Here is a 14,804-nt window from a genome sequence, read left to right on the forward strand (position 1 = left end):
TACCTCAGGTGCTCACACAAAAAAAAGCACGCTGCTAATTTTCTATAATCATCAAAAATAAATGAATATAACGATTTCCTGTGAGGGGCTCTGACCAGGCTAGAGAGCCATGACAGTGCTAGTTTTGGACTGATGTGAGATTCTGTGCTGCTCTCCGCCTTTCCCCCCACACTCTAAACTTGTTAGGGCTTCAATTTAAGTCATAACTTGTGACATGTTTGATCGCTGTAGGCTAAACTGAAAAGATTAAGGGAGGAACAATAATTTGTTTGCTTATTACTTGAAGAAGTATAGGAAAACATATGCTGAAAGTGAGTGACCAGCTCTTCACAAGCTTTCAAAGGGTACCTGGTTTCTGGAAGAGAAATTGCTGATGTCAGCCCCGGTTATCTTGTAGTTATTGCCACTGCCATTTGAGTTCCTCCTTAGATTTCGTGTTGTTGCTGCTAGAGTAATGTCATTATTTCTCAGGGACTGCGTTGCTGCTGTCTGTATGCTTTCTGTCCTTTTACAGCACATTCTTCTTTCACCCACCCTCTTTCTGTCTGTCTCCCCTCTTCTGTCAGTAACTCCAAGTATTTTGAAGGCCATGTCAGAGCGTCAGTTTGAATTCACAAGCTTCAAGCGTATTCGTGTTGCCACGGGCACCTGGAATGTGAACGGAGGGAAACAGTTTCGAAGCAACATCCTTGGTACCAGCGAGCTGACAGACTGGCTGCTGGATTCTCCCAAGCTCTCTGGAGTTTCTGAATTTCAGGGTAAGACTTCACAGTCAAAATATGTAAGCAATATTTGCTGGCATCTCTAGGGACAGCAAGTTGGGACACAGATTTGACCATCTGTTCTTTTCAAAGGCAGTGCATCTTGGAGGATATTTTCTGTCCATTCTTGGGGGTGTATTCAGCCCCATGTAGACTTGTGCTGCCTCCCCTCAGCAGTGGAGCGGTGCATGTGAAGGGCTCCTGACAGTCAGAGCAACTTGTGGGTCTGTGCCAGGTGACTCTGCTTTGAACCTTCAGCAGGTCAGAATTCAGAGGTCTCTTTCACGCCATTGTGGGGTATATCTGGCTATTCTGCATCCCGTATTTTGTTTTCTTCTTCAATATCTCTGTCCTTTGTTCTTTGTTATGAGTGGGAGCTACATGCTTAGGTGTCCTCAGAATGTCTCCTTGATCTTTATCTGGAGCTAAACTTATCTGTACAATCTTGACTCTGGGATTGTCTGAAAATGTTACTATCAAAACCTTCAGACAAAAAGAGTTATTACATTTGTTGAAGGTAATTTCCTTTCTTTATCACTATAGGTAGCTCTTGTGCTTGTGGCTTGCTTAAATTGGCTGCTGAATTTCTTATTTATAGAACAAGGTCAGATATTGTAATTGATTTACAGTTTTTATTAAGGAAAATGAAAAGTGAATGTTCTGTCATTTAAAAATTGAGTGGTTGCAAAACTATGGCAAAACCTATGCTTTCATTGTTCTAGTGGAAAATGTAGCTTCCTGCAGGCATCACAGGGATATTCCTGTGCCTAACCTTCAAGCTCAGGAATTCATTCCTCAAATCCTTGGCTACTTACACAAGTTGTGTTGTTTGAACCCTTAGTGCTTGAGTGCATGGATGTGTGATTAGGTGCAGACAACTGTACTGTGAGCTTGGGTGGGTGATTGGTGCAGTCTGTTTCAGAAACAGTTTAGATGTGTTAGCACATGACTATGCCCATGATATCAAAATTTGTTGAGATCCTGTCATGTGCTAGCCTTGCCAGGCCTTTCCCTGAGAGAACCGGAGGGGCAGGACTAAATGATACAGGCAGCCATAACGTGATAGGCCTAAGCAGCTTCTGGAGGGGAGCTGAGTTATGTGAATGGACAGAGCTAGGGTATGACCATGCAAATGTCTATGTTCGTGGTAATGTCAGTGCAGTGCCTGCACCAATGGGTAAGTGTTCAAAGACAAATGTCCGAAATTATTAATGGAAAATAGACATATGACAGTGCCTGTCATGTTAAGCCAGTAAAGGAGGCTAGCTGTCATGTGCTAGTTTCACCCTTGTGTCTACAGAGAGTTGCTGCATATTTTACTTTTCTTTTTGTTCTTATTTTCTGAGGCAGGTCTGGTTTAGGTTCCTGTGGTTGTCTACTGTTTAGGTCTTCATGTTGAACTAAGTTACTGTTACCTTGGTCATATGACAGTTTAAAAAAAAATAAAATCCCTCTAGGCAATGGACAGACCTGATGGGTCAACAGATATGCTTCACACTATTATATGAGAGCATTGGATCTTTGGTGTTTTACCAGGTTAGTATCCATAGGCCTGGGCCAGGGAAGGGAGAGTCACTGTGCTCTAGAGTGGCCTATCCTAAACTTAAGTTAGACTCGGAAGAAAAGATAAGAAGAAACTTCAAAGGCTTCTTAAAATGAGTAGATAAATTTACTAAAGGCATCGAGAGGGAAGGGACATACTGGTGTGTGGACAGTAAGTTCACTTACATAGCAATCAGTGTCAAAAAAAGAAAAGGAGAAGCATGTTGAGTAAAATGACAAGTGGGTGAAAGATGGTGGGTAGTGAGATGTTGTGGCTTTAGTGATGAGTGGGGTGAGGGAGAGAGAACATTGAATATTTTCTCATCTTAACATTGCTACAATATAATGCTCTGTTCTGAACTGCTTCCTGCAAGAGAGATGGAGACCAACTGGTGGGAGAAAAGCAGGAAAAAATTTCAGAGGAACTGCAGGGGTTGTTTTGTGAGATTAGATTAAAGGAGCTATGAATATGTATAGCTTGGCAGGGGATACACAAGATGGAACTACAGGAATGATCTCTGACAGAAATTGGAAAACAAGTCGTTAGAAGAAACAACAAAATAGTAACTCTTGTATGACTTTTTCCTCTTGCCAACAGATGATGAGAAATGCCCTCCTGACATATTTGCAGTGGGATTTGAAGAGATGGTTGAACTAAGTGCAGGGAATATTGTGAATGCCAGGTAGGTTAAAAAACAAAACAAAATAACAAAAAAACCCCAAACCTCAAAAACAAACAAACAAACAAAAAAAGCCAAGAAGAGCACTCTCTCCAAAGGAACTAGCCAAACAAAAGCCTCCAGAGTTGTGCTTTGTATGGTCAGGTGTACAGAATACTTCCTTCCAAGCCTGTTGCTTGTAATCATAGCTGGAAATACGTTTGCCATTAACAAATGGCATGGGGATGGTGTTGAAAGTGCTGTTACTCTGTGAACTTCTGTACAGTAGAATACACTGTGTTTTGTAAGTCTCTTAAGTCTTTGTGTTGGCAGAGAAGGATTCTAATGGTTTACACTGATTTAACACTTGTCCTTAACCCACTGTCTGATGTTGGAAAAATGTGTTCAGTGACTAGAAACATAATTGGCATTCATGTGAGAATTCCAAAATGAACAAAATGTCTCTGTGGCTAATTGTATTTGTGAAAATTATGGCTAGAGAAGGAGTTAAAGGCAAAGCCTGAGCTTGGCTCGTCAGCATGTACAGTAGGCTATGGTGTATACTGGTCCTTTTGAATCTGAAGGAGGAATACGTATGGAACCCTGAAGATAATGTTTCCCATGCTGATTCATCAGGCTGACCAGTTAGTTGTCTCTTCTGGGAATGACAAGTTAAAGCAGTGCTTAGCATGGCTGCTGGGCTGGCCATGTATCTGCATGTATCAGTTGACTTTGGACACAAGAAAATGCTAGTTCTGCAGAAGTGAAGGTATATGCACCCACCCACAAACCTTCAGCTAAGAACAGCCAACAGCTGTGGGTAGCCAGTCATCTCCCAGTCAGAGAAGATCCAGAGAATCACAGAATCGTTTAGGTTGGAAAAGACCTTTAAGATCGAGTCTAACCGTTAACCTAGCACTGCCAAGTCCGCCACTAAACCATGTCCCTAAGCACATCTACACGTCTTTTCAATACCTCCAGGGATGGGGACTCAACCACTTCCCCGGGCAGCCTGTTCCAGTGCCTGACTACCCTTTTGGTGAAGAAATTTTTCCTAATATCCAACCTAAACTTCCCCTGGCGCAGCTTGAGGCCATTTCCTCTTGTCCTATTGCTTGCTACTTGGGAGAAGAGACCAACCCCCACCTTGCTACAACCTCCTTTCAGGTAGTTGTAGAGAGCAATAAAGTCTCCCCTGAGCCTCCTCTTCTCCAGGCTAAACAATCCCAGCTCCCTCAGCCGCTCCTCGTAAGACTTGTGCTCTGGACCCCTCACCAGCTTCATTGCCCTTCTTTGGACATGCTCCAGCACCTCAATGTCCTTCTTGTAGTGAGGGGCCCAAAAGTGAACACAGGACTCGAAGTGCGGCCTCACCAGTGCCGAGTACAGGGGGATGATCGCTTCCCTGATCCTGCTGGCCACGCTATTTCTGATACAAGCCAGGATGCCACTGGCCTTCTTGGCCACCTGGGCACACTGCTGCCTCATGTTCAGGCAGCTGTTGACCAACACCCCCACGTCCTTTTCCGCCAGACAGCTCTCCAGCTGCTCTTCCCCAAGCCTGTAGCGTTGCCTGGGGTTGTTGTGACCCAAGTGCAGGACCTGGCACTTGGCCTTGTTGAACCTCATGCAATTGGCCTTGGCCCATTGATCCAGCCTGTCCAGATCCCTCTATAGAGCATTCCTACCCTCCAGGAGATCAACACTCCCAGCCAACTTGGTGTCATCTGCAAACTTGCTGAGGCTGCACTCGATCCCCTCATCCAGATCATTGATAAAAATGTTAAACAGAACTGGCCCCAGCACTGAGCCCTCAGAGATCTCCTCTTCACTGTGAGCACAAGCAATCTTACAAGTCATGAGACTGACATGGATTTTTTGTTTCATGGTTATGATTACTACAGTCAGCTTCGAGTTACCCCCAATGAATGGGGATATCAGATGTCATGTGAGCTTGGATCTTTCTACACGTAGTAGACAAAATCCCTCTCACATCCAGAAGCAGCATAACTGTATTTGTGCGCTGTGCCTGGGCTCACTGACCCTGCTAACTCTGGGCTGGCTCACGAGGAGGGTATTATCTGTCTCTGCCATGCATCCTACAGCACTTACAGTTCTGGAACCAGCATGTGTAGAGCCTAATGGATGTCTGTAAACCTCAGCCGCGGTTAATCTGCTCGTTTTATTGACTGTATGTGGTTTGTTTTGATTCCATTAAATGATTTTATGTTTGTTCCAGTACAACGAATAGAAAAATGTGGGGAGAGCAGCTTCAAAAAGCTATTTCCAGGACTCATCGCTATGTTCAGCTGACATCAGCACAGCTTGTTGGTGTTTGTCTTTTCATCTTTGTACGACCCTATCATGTCCCCTTCATCAGGTAAAAAAACAAAACAGAAACAAAACAAAAAAACCAAAACCCAACCTGTGTCTTCAGTAACATCTGCTGTTGGAGTGTGGCCAGAGAGGGTGGGAGTGATTTTTCAGCTTGGTTGGAATTACGCACACAAGGATTCGGATCTCTGCTCAGTGTGGGAGAGAGACATGTTTCCAGGCAGCAATAGTCTGGAGTCCGTCCTCCTGGCTAGTGCAAAGGTCAGGCAGCCCCAATATCTTCCTCCACTTCAGCTGAGAAGCCAGGCATGCTCCAGGTGGGCAGTCAGGGTGCAGCAGCTTGTTTTGGTGTTGTCTTTCTGGAAAAGAAATGACCTGAGCTAGGAAGTCGGAGAGTGTTTGCAGCACCAAGTGAAAGCAAGTGCCTGCCTCTGCCCGAAGGGCAGGTTTTACTTTCTAACCTTAACCTTTTCTCCTTAGTGTTTCCATATGGAAACAGGGCTGGCTTCAGGCCTGAAAAGAATGGTGGAAAAGGTGGAAAGGGAGGTGGGGGGAAGAGAGCTAATTTTGCCCCCTGGCATTTTATAGAATTGAGAGCTATAAGGGCCCATTAAGTGTTTGTCTCTCCTAGATGTCACAAGGAACCAGAACTGTGTGCCTAGTCAGGAGGGTGCGGAGCTCTGTGTCCTCAGCTTACTAGCACCAATCACCCTGGAGACTGATCAAACTCCTCTTGCCCCTAGAAGATTCTCATTTTTATTAAAGAGGAAAGACTACCAAGCCACAGGGATTTCTGCATTAAAATGCCTTTACCATGAGCAAGAATTATGCAGGCTAAGGGTGAATGGATAGGAAATGAGTAATTAGCCCAGACTGTCTTTGGGCATCACTCTGTCCTTAAAGTCTAGAGTGATCCAAACAGTGCCCTCTACTCCATGTTAGGGGCACTGATTGGCCACTGCATTTTGTGATTAAAATATCAAAAGCTGTCTCTTTCTTCCCTCTGGTCTCATATCTACTGAGAAGTGCAGAGCTTGTGCAACATCAAGTGCTCTAGGCTAGGCAGAGTAATTATAATCCAGGTAACCCTGATGGTCTTGCATTGCTGCCTTCCCAGTAATCTTTCTTCAACATGATTTTTAAAAATTACATATTTTTGGTGGTACGAAGCAATCCAGAAGAGAAGTGTTTCTGTCAGTTTTTGACTTTTCACCTGGCTGACAAGATATTTGAGTAATCCAGCTGGAGATGCATGGTTTAAATGGAGATCAGAAGCAGAACAGCACAGTGGCTCTGTTGCAGCTGTCAGACTGCTAGGAATTGGATGTAGCCCTTTGAATCTCCAGAGAAAAAGGGAAGAGTTTGATTTTAGTGACCGAGTTTCATCATTTAATGCTAATGTGGTGCTGTGTGTTACGTGAGCGTAATCAAACCTAACCTGTATGCTTGTGTAGTTTTTCCCGTGTCTAGAAAAGGAAAACAAAAATGATCAGCAGTGCAAAAACAGACTTCTGTGCTTACAGAGGTTGAAGAGATTAGAACAAGAGTTAGAGAACAGAGAAATAAAATGAGAGAATAGCTGAAGCTTATACATCAGTGAAAGGATTGATGAAATACAAGCAGTTGAATGTACAGTGGGTTATCTCAACATAACCTTTGCCATGAACGCAAGTCGGATAAATATCAGTCAGCAGTTGGGTAGGCAGGCAGCAGGAAGGGAGAACTCCTTAGAGTGAAAAGACTGAACACGTGCTTCTTTCAGAGTGCTTGAAACCCATCCTTTCATAGAAAACATTGATGGTCCCCTTTTGCCTCCCTGAGGGTGTCTTTTCTGGAGGTTTTCTGTAGTCAGGAAAAGAGAGAAAAATAAAGAGGGGAAAAAAGGTAGAAAAGATGGGGGTCGGGGAAGAGAGAGGAAAATGAAGAGGAGGGGGAAAAGAGAGCCTGTAACGTCTTGCGTCATTGAGATCATGAATGCTTGACAATAACTCAAATAAGACTTCATGGTTTTCCCCCTGCCCCTTGCTTAAAGCCAGTAATATTCTAGTCCAGATCTGCTTGACTTCTCTCTGGAAAGTAAAATTTTCTCACTGGGAAGGACATGCATGGTGCTGGGGTTGGTAACAACAATGATCTCATCATTTACTTATCTGATCAGACAGGCATGCTTTATTCTCAGAGTAGACTGGCTATCTGGGAGAAATTACCCTGTGAGCAGGTGGTCTGCTTTGCCAAGCAAGTCATCTTTCTGTAGTAAAGTGTATGCTAATCATGACGTTGAAATACTGTGTAATTAACAACATGGAGGACCTAAGCAATTTGTCATCAGTACAGAACTCGTTTTAGGAATTAGGTATAAATAGTTGTATCTAATAATCACTGGTTTTATTGCAGCTGATTTAGCAAATTATGGGTTATGATCTGTTGCTCTTTAATTGATTGAAAAATCCGGCACCAACTGCGAAGTTGGGTTTCAACACATGGTAACACTAAATTGTTAACTATCTGAAAAACAGATTTCTGTATGTTCAAAAGTAAAAGGAAATATAATAGTATTAGTATTAGTTATTGTCACTATTTTAAAGATCACGGTAGAGGTAAACTTGAAAAGTATATTCTGTAGAAATTCCCAGTATTTCAGAAATAATGTCTTGCTGGCCTGTTTGGAAGGGACAAGAGGAGGAGGAAAATACTTTCAAATAGTTTTATTTCTATACTCTTGTATTATACTTAATTTGAAACATAAGTACATGAACATCATCAAGAAACTAAAAGGTGTTTAAAAGCAGCAAGCTTTCTGGAGAGGAGAAGACATGACATTGTAAACTGACTTTTCCTTTATGTTGCAGTCAAAGTTAATTGAATGTTTGTCCCTGCAGCCCTTTACTCTCTTTCTGGTTTTTTGTTTTTTTTTTTTTTAAATACAGGGATGTAGCAATAGACACCGTGAAGACAGGAATGGGAGGAAAAGCTGGAAATAAAGGGGCAGTGAGCATTCGTTTTCAGTTCTATAGTACCAGTTTCTGCTTTATATGCAGTCATTTAACTGCTGGGCAGACTCAGGTGAAAGAGAGGAATGAAGATTATAAAGAAATCACGCAGAAACTCAGCTTCCCCATGGTAAGTGTACGTGTATGTATGCTAAAAACATTGGAGATAAAGGCTGTATCTTTACAGCTGGTCTCAGGCTGTCTTTGATGACAGGTCATCAAAGTCGTCATCTCAGTGCCATGGAGAATGGGCATAAAAGAAAACGGTAAAGAAAACGAAAAAAAAAAAAAAAAAAAAAAAAAAAAAAAAAAAAAAAGGAAGCATGTTTCACAGGAGACCAGACACCACCCCCAATATAGCACTTCCTTTACAAGAGTTCTGTGCCTTTCAAAAAAATATAGTTGCTGCACTGCTTGAAAAGTCCTCATCTTTGAAGTGTTTTCAAGTTGATCTTTCAGAACGGTGCAAGTTAACTGACAAATCTGTAAGGCCTCATGGATAAGATCTAGGTGACTGCTGTTAGAACTGGAGAGCATGATACTGATAGCTTTTGCTGGCGCTAGTTATTAAGGGTTCCTAAAAGACCATCCGTGTTACTCAGTACATCAGTGCTTTAACTGCTCCTGCTTGGGTACAATATATCAGTTCTTGGTCACTGATGTGGTACTTCTGTTCCCTTCATTCTGTCCTCATGAATGTGTCACTGTCAAGGAACTGCTGTTTTTTCTCAGAGTATGGCAAGTATGCACTATTGGTCTGTATGAATAACTTTTCCCCTAAATCGTGTCAAATCTGTCACCCTAGTGTTTTATTTCACACTTGTCTCCTCAGGCCGGTAGATAACCCATGGGATTTGTAGCAGTGCTTCTTTGCTTCCCTTAATGTTGGTCGCTTTAATATCCACAGTGCTTTCTTTCTCGGACCTCTCTGGAGAGGTCCTAAACTAGGGAGCGAATGGACCAGTTTGTGTATTACGGTTAGTCAGCAAAAAATGGCATTTAGGTTGCAAAGGATAAAATTTTAACTCCCTGTTGTTTGCAAGGTTTAGAGGCTTGGCACATGCAGCATATCAATCAGTTGTTTTATGTAAGAACTAATACTGACAGTCTGAACGTCCTGCATAGAATATCTGCTCCAAATGGCCATAAAGTTGTGCTTCTGGTAGTTTTCCTTCTAATACCTCATTAACTGTTTTATGTCCCTTCACATGTACAATAGCTAAATGTACCTTGTGTGTATAATGCATATAAAGAGTGCCCTCTAGTGCTTGTGACAGCCACAGCTCTGCAATATTTCCTTTACGAATCTCTGGGTTTTAGAGGTTTATAGCTTAACTGGGAAAAAAAAAAAAGACTGGTTAGAGGATAGGATGTTAACCTTAGAATTGGAGTGAGTTTTCATTGGCGTTTTATTTCAATACATTTACAAAACTGTGATGTGAACATAAGATCAAATTTGGAGCTTGTTCTTACTCAGGACCTTTGTTGCTGAATGTGCCTTGGTACCAGAAGCACATTTTGTGTTATATTTAGAATATCTAAATATATGTGTGTGAAATGTGTTAGGAAAACATATTTTTAATATTCATGATAGCCAAATTGTGAATATAAAGCTGGTGGCCCAGCTTAGACATACCTTCAGGAAAGAGGGGTCAGAGTCTGACACTTGTTTACAAAATTCAGCTCAGCAGGATGCAAAAGAGAGTGAAGGAACCATTCCGTTTTAGCACAAGATGGGTTTTAACAGATAGAATGTGGCAAGTAGGTCCGGTATTTAGTAATTCAGAGAGACTGACTTGTACATTTCAGTGCATTTAGAAGGTGTTTTCATGAATGTGATTTAACATTAACAGTATTCTGTACCTCTAAACTAGGGGCGGAGCGTGTTCTCACATGACTATGTCTTCTGGTGTGGCGATTTTAACTATCGCATTGATCTAACATATGAGGAAGTCTTTTATTTTCTCAAACGTCAAGATTGGAAGACACTTTTGGAATTTGATCAACTACAACAGCAAAAATCCAGTGGAAAAGTAAGGGAGTGTGTCTCATTTTCTTGAATACTTGCGCGCTGGCTTGATCTAATTCCTTGAGAGAGTGAAAAAGTTGCATTTTCAGACCCTTGTTTGTAGTACATGAATGTAGTAATTTGTTTAAAAATCAGAATGTTGTTTGTTTGCAAGGAAGTTGGTACGTCACAATGGCATCTACCTAATCTGTAACTTAATCAAAGAGATGGTATGTCTTTTGATAGATTTTTAAAGACTTCCATGAAGGGACTATTAATTTTGGACCAACATATAAATACGACGTTGGCTCAGAGGCTTATGATACAAGTGATAAGTGCAGAACCCCAGCTTGGACTGACAGAGTGCTTTGGTGGAGAAAGAAACTGCCTTTTGAAAAAACAGGTGCGTAGGATCTTTCCTTCTCCTTTGTCTGAAAGTTGTTTTAGATTTCATCCAGAACCCACATAAGGGGATTTAATCTAGTGAATGGTGAGGAAGGGAGTTAGTGAGTTCTGGGCTAAGAGCTGTCTTGAGATGTGTCCCGTAGGCTTAGTCAAATTGCAGGGGCTTTGCTCAAGCAGATGTTCTTTCGGCTCCACTGGAATAACTTGCAGAGATAGAGCGCCCTTTCTTCTTGAGGGTGTGAACAAGGCTTCGTGCTGCAGACTGAAATGGTGCTGGGAGCTCACTGAGGAACTGAAAACAATCCAGCTGTAGCAATCTAGAAATGATTCTGTTGCTTTTCAACATTAGTCCACATAAAATTCCCATGTTAAAATGGCTAGATTGTTATAACTGTTGTCCTCAGTAGATGTATTAAGCACTTTTCTGTAATTTCTTCTGCCTTGGTAATTCTTAGGAATATTTGTGCTAGTTTCTGGAATTGTGGGAGATTTCATTAATTAGTGCTTACAAAGTACTTTGAGATCATGAGTGGCCAGCACAACAGAAACGCTGTTTTCACTTGTTATTCAAACGTTACAATAACAAAATAAAAAGTATTTCTTTGTGTTCCAGGGACAGTTTTCATAACCATTCTCTCAGTCTGCGGGTACATCTATCTCCCAATGTTTATAAAATCTGAACAAATTCATATGAAAAGTGTAATTGCTGGAGATGTAATTTGGTTTGTGCCTGCAGATGTGATTTTTTTCACATTCCTGGGAGCTGCTGCTTGGAATCCAAGTCATACCATGAGTACACTAAGTGTAAAAACTACAAAGCAAAACTGGGGCAATCAGAGAATACATGTCAGTGTGATACAGAATTATTCACTCTTATTTAAGGAATGAAAAATAAAGTAAAATGAGGAGCTTCAATCATTGATAGAGATGTAATCTGGGAAAGAAAAATTGTATGAGACATAATAAGGAGGTTAAAACAGCCCTTTTGTGCTGGCTGTTTTCATTTTAGGAAAAAGAAAACCCTTCAGCATTTTCAATCCTTGTTTTGCCTGGCAAGGCTTGCCTGGGGAGGACTTTAGTTGATGGAGCACACACAGAACGTAGGACCTGTCTAGCTGGTCTGCAAGAGCTGAGGCAGGTTCCTTTCTTTAGAGCTTGTAGGCCTCCCACAGCTAGCTGACGTGGGTGTATCACTGACCCCTTGTCTGTTCACCCACCTTCCCAGTCCTGCAAAGCTTTTCTAATTAGTTTGCTGCCAGAGTTCCTCTCCTTTACTGCTGGTGGCAAGGCTCTTCCGCCTCTCGGCTCTATTTCTTTTGCCTTGCTTCTTTTTGCTTCTATAGGCTAGAGGACTATTTGCCTTCTGAGAAGAAAGTGTAGTCCCAGTGCGAGTGATTAGGCGAAACACCGTATTCCGTATTGACTCATTTTCAACTCTGTAGAAAAGACAGAGAGCTATCCATTAGCCCAAATGGTGACCTAAAAACTTTCCTGTTATTGACAGCGATATAATACCTCACTCTAGGATAACGTCTGGAGCATTTTCTGTCACCTTAATGCGTTGCGAAATAAGCATTTGGAGGTTGGATTTGCAGTGTATTTTGCAAGTACAGTGTCTGTTTCTATGCTCAATAATGGGGCAGGAGGAAAAATACTAATATGACTCTGTCAACCCAGATTGTCTAGGTAATTGATTGGGTGACATTCAGGTTAACCATTTTGCAGGTGTCTTATTCTAGTGACCAGCTGCCTCTGTTGCACTCCCTGTCCTTTCTGTATTTTTTTCCTAGTCCCTAGCTTGTAAATCTTTTAGGATACAAGCTCTTCTTTGAATGGTATATACAAGAACAAAAAAACCCCACTTCCCACTACTAGGGTCTGTGAAGTGCATCCTAATAAAATAGCTTTTAACTGTTAGTAAAACTAGCTTTGGGTGAGTTTTAAATCTCGTTGTGTGCTTCATAGCTGGAGAGATCAATCTTCTAGACAGTGATCTGAATGCTGACACTAAAGTCAGTCACACCTGGACCCCTGGAGCCTTGATGTACTATGGGAGAGCGGAGCTGCAAGCATCTGACCACAGGTAAAGTCGTAAGCAAACAATCAGAGGAAGGGTTGCGAGGTTAGAATGTGTCAAACTGAACTACACCTTCAGAGTGAGAGACCGAGTCTGATTGTAACAGGAGTTTACACCCTTATTCCGTGTTCAGTATCTGTTTGGTGGTTTGTTTTTTTTTCCGCTCATGGTGGGTTTTATACCAGGGTGGCAAGTATCTATGGTCCTGTATTGATTTCTGCTGCACTGTGATCTCAGCAAGGGTTGGCTAAGTTGCAGCAACAGGTATAGAAAGCTGAGGGCTTTCTGTTGCTTGGAAAGCTCCAATACCAAAACAAGCTGCTCTGATGGGCTCCCACTCAGCTTGCTGTGGGAGAGGAGGAGGTTGGGACTGTGCGGCCTGAAGAGGCGTAAGCCATGTACGTAGGGCCAGGTGTGACCTCTTCAGAGTAGTCAAGTGTTGGGCTTCTGGGCTTCCTTTAGAAATGGAGATGGGAGGAGGAAAAAACAAAAAGACCAATGCCTGTGGTTGGTCCGTATCACTAACTTCTGTTTCAACTTGTCACTGCTTCGCTTCTATGAAACAAATCCTGTAATAAATACACCTTGAGAGCTCCCTTGCATTCAGAATAATCTTTGTCTGTCCCTTGCATGCCCTATGGAAATGCTACAATATTGTTCCTCATAGCAGCACTCAGTGACCCACAATAGCTGGCTGGCTCTGTGCTTCTCATGGTGCTCTTGCATGCGAGGACTGTTCTGTATTCCTCCAGCAATGGAAGAACATGCCTCTTGCAATCAATTTCTCTGTGTCAAGGCTTTGACATTGCTGTGTTCCACAAAGCACGGTGGAACCGCTGCACTCATTATATAGGACCCTGAGGATGCAATCTGTGAAACATGGCTGTTGTTCATTGGCTTTCTATTTCAGCAAACTTGACTGCAAAAACTGCTTTTTAATTACAGTCAGCAGGTTTGTTTTCCCAAGGTTTGTGCTGGAAAAAGGGCTTAGCTATATCTTTGTGACATATGGAAATGCATTATGATTCACTGTGCTTACAGAAATAGTTAACACTTCCTATACATTTTTTTCCCTTTACTATTCCTTTCTAGCTCTGCTGTTGTTGCTTTCGTATGTTCTGGTAATGCGTATTCCAGAGCCTGCTCTATTGCAAGTAGGAGGCAGCAATTTTGGCATAGTTAGAAGAGCAGCCATCCCAGTTACTGCTTTGTGTGTATATGCAGGTGGAAATCTGAGAATGTGGATTGCAACCACTGAGATGAGGCAAGCTTTACTCTTTCAGACAGGTTTCTCAATTTGATTTAGATCTGACACACAGAGAGGTCATTTGTAAGAAATGGCTGAAGAAGCAAGTTTGCAGTGTTGACTGCTTATAATTTGATGGACCGACATATGTTTGCTACGTAACCACATTATACACTTAGAGTACCTTGTCCTTAGTTTTTGGAAGAAGACATCTTTATGTGGCCTTGTCTAACAGAAAATAATGTATTGTCTTCCCAATCTGTAGATGTTTTGGGAGACAGCTGTTTGATAATGAGTGAAGTATCCTGGTATTTTTAGACTGCAGGTTTGCCAGAAGAGCTACACACAATTGTTATTTGAATTCCTTTCTGGTGTGTCCTCACTGTTACATTCAGCTAATGCAGAGCTGGTAAATATAATTAACAGTGCTCAAGGCATGATCTTCCACTGCAGAAAAAACGAAACGGTCCACCAGACTCTGAACTTCTGGGTTGTCTTGCCAGCCACAGCGCTTTTTTGCAGTGAGACCTTAAGGAATTTGTTCTGCTTCTCTTTCTGTGTAGAACATAGATAATAATCACTTCCTTCTAAGGTATAGCAGGCTTAATTGTTTGCAATGAGATTTGACATCGTGGAGTTAAAAATGATCATGGATGTATAGAGTTTAAACAAGACCCTGTTTGTCCTTCACACAACTAAAAGTTCTTAGTCCTACTGCTTGACACTGATTTTAATTTTATATAAGCATTTCCTATTGGGCGATGTTGATCTTAATTTTAAAT

At 41.9% G+C, this 14,804-nt stretch overlaps 1 protein-coding gene across 2 annotated transcripts in view; it reads left to right on the forward strand.

The window, feature by feature from the left end:
• Positions 1–14,804, forward strand: part of SYNJ2 (synaptojanin 2) — a 67,017-nt gene that overhangs the window by 39,176 nt on the left and 13,037 nt on the right. For both annotated transcript variants that reach the window (XM_087774328.1, XM_087774329.1), the window contains exons 12-18: positions 567–758; positions 2,902–2,986; positions 5,202–5,342; positions 8,224–8,416; positions 10,161–10,319; positions 10,541–10,697; positions 12,665–12,782. In XM_087774328.1, the coding sequence (XP_087630454.1) occupies positions 567–758; positions 2,902–2,986; positions 5,202–5,342; positions 8,224–8,416; positions 10,161–10,319; positions 10,541–10,697; positions 12,665–12,782 (1,045 nt within the window). The remainder of the gene's footprint in view (positions 1–566; positions 759–2,901; positions 2,987–5,201; positions 5,343–8,223; positions 8,417–10,160; positions 10,320–10,540; positions 10,698–12,664; positions 12,783–14,804) is intronic.

This window comes from Nipponia nippon, unplaced genomic scaffold, assembly GCF_047370975.1.
Source record: "Nipponia nippon isolate SJK-2023a ecotype South Korea unplaced genomic scaffold, ASM4737097v1 scaffold_4, whole genome shotgun sequence".
NCBI classification, from domain to species: Eukaryota; Metazoa; Chordata; class Aves; order Pelecaniformes; family Threskiornithidae; genus Nipponia; species Nipponia nippon.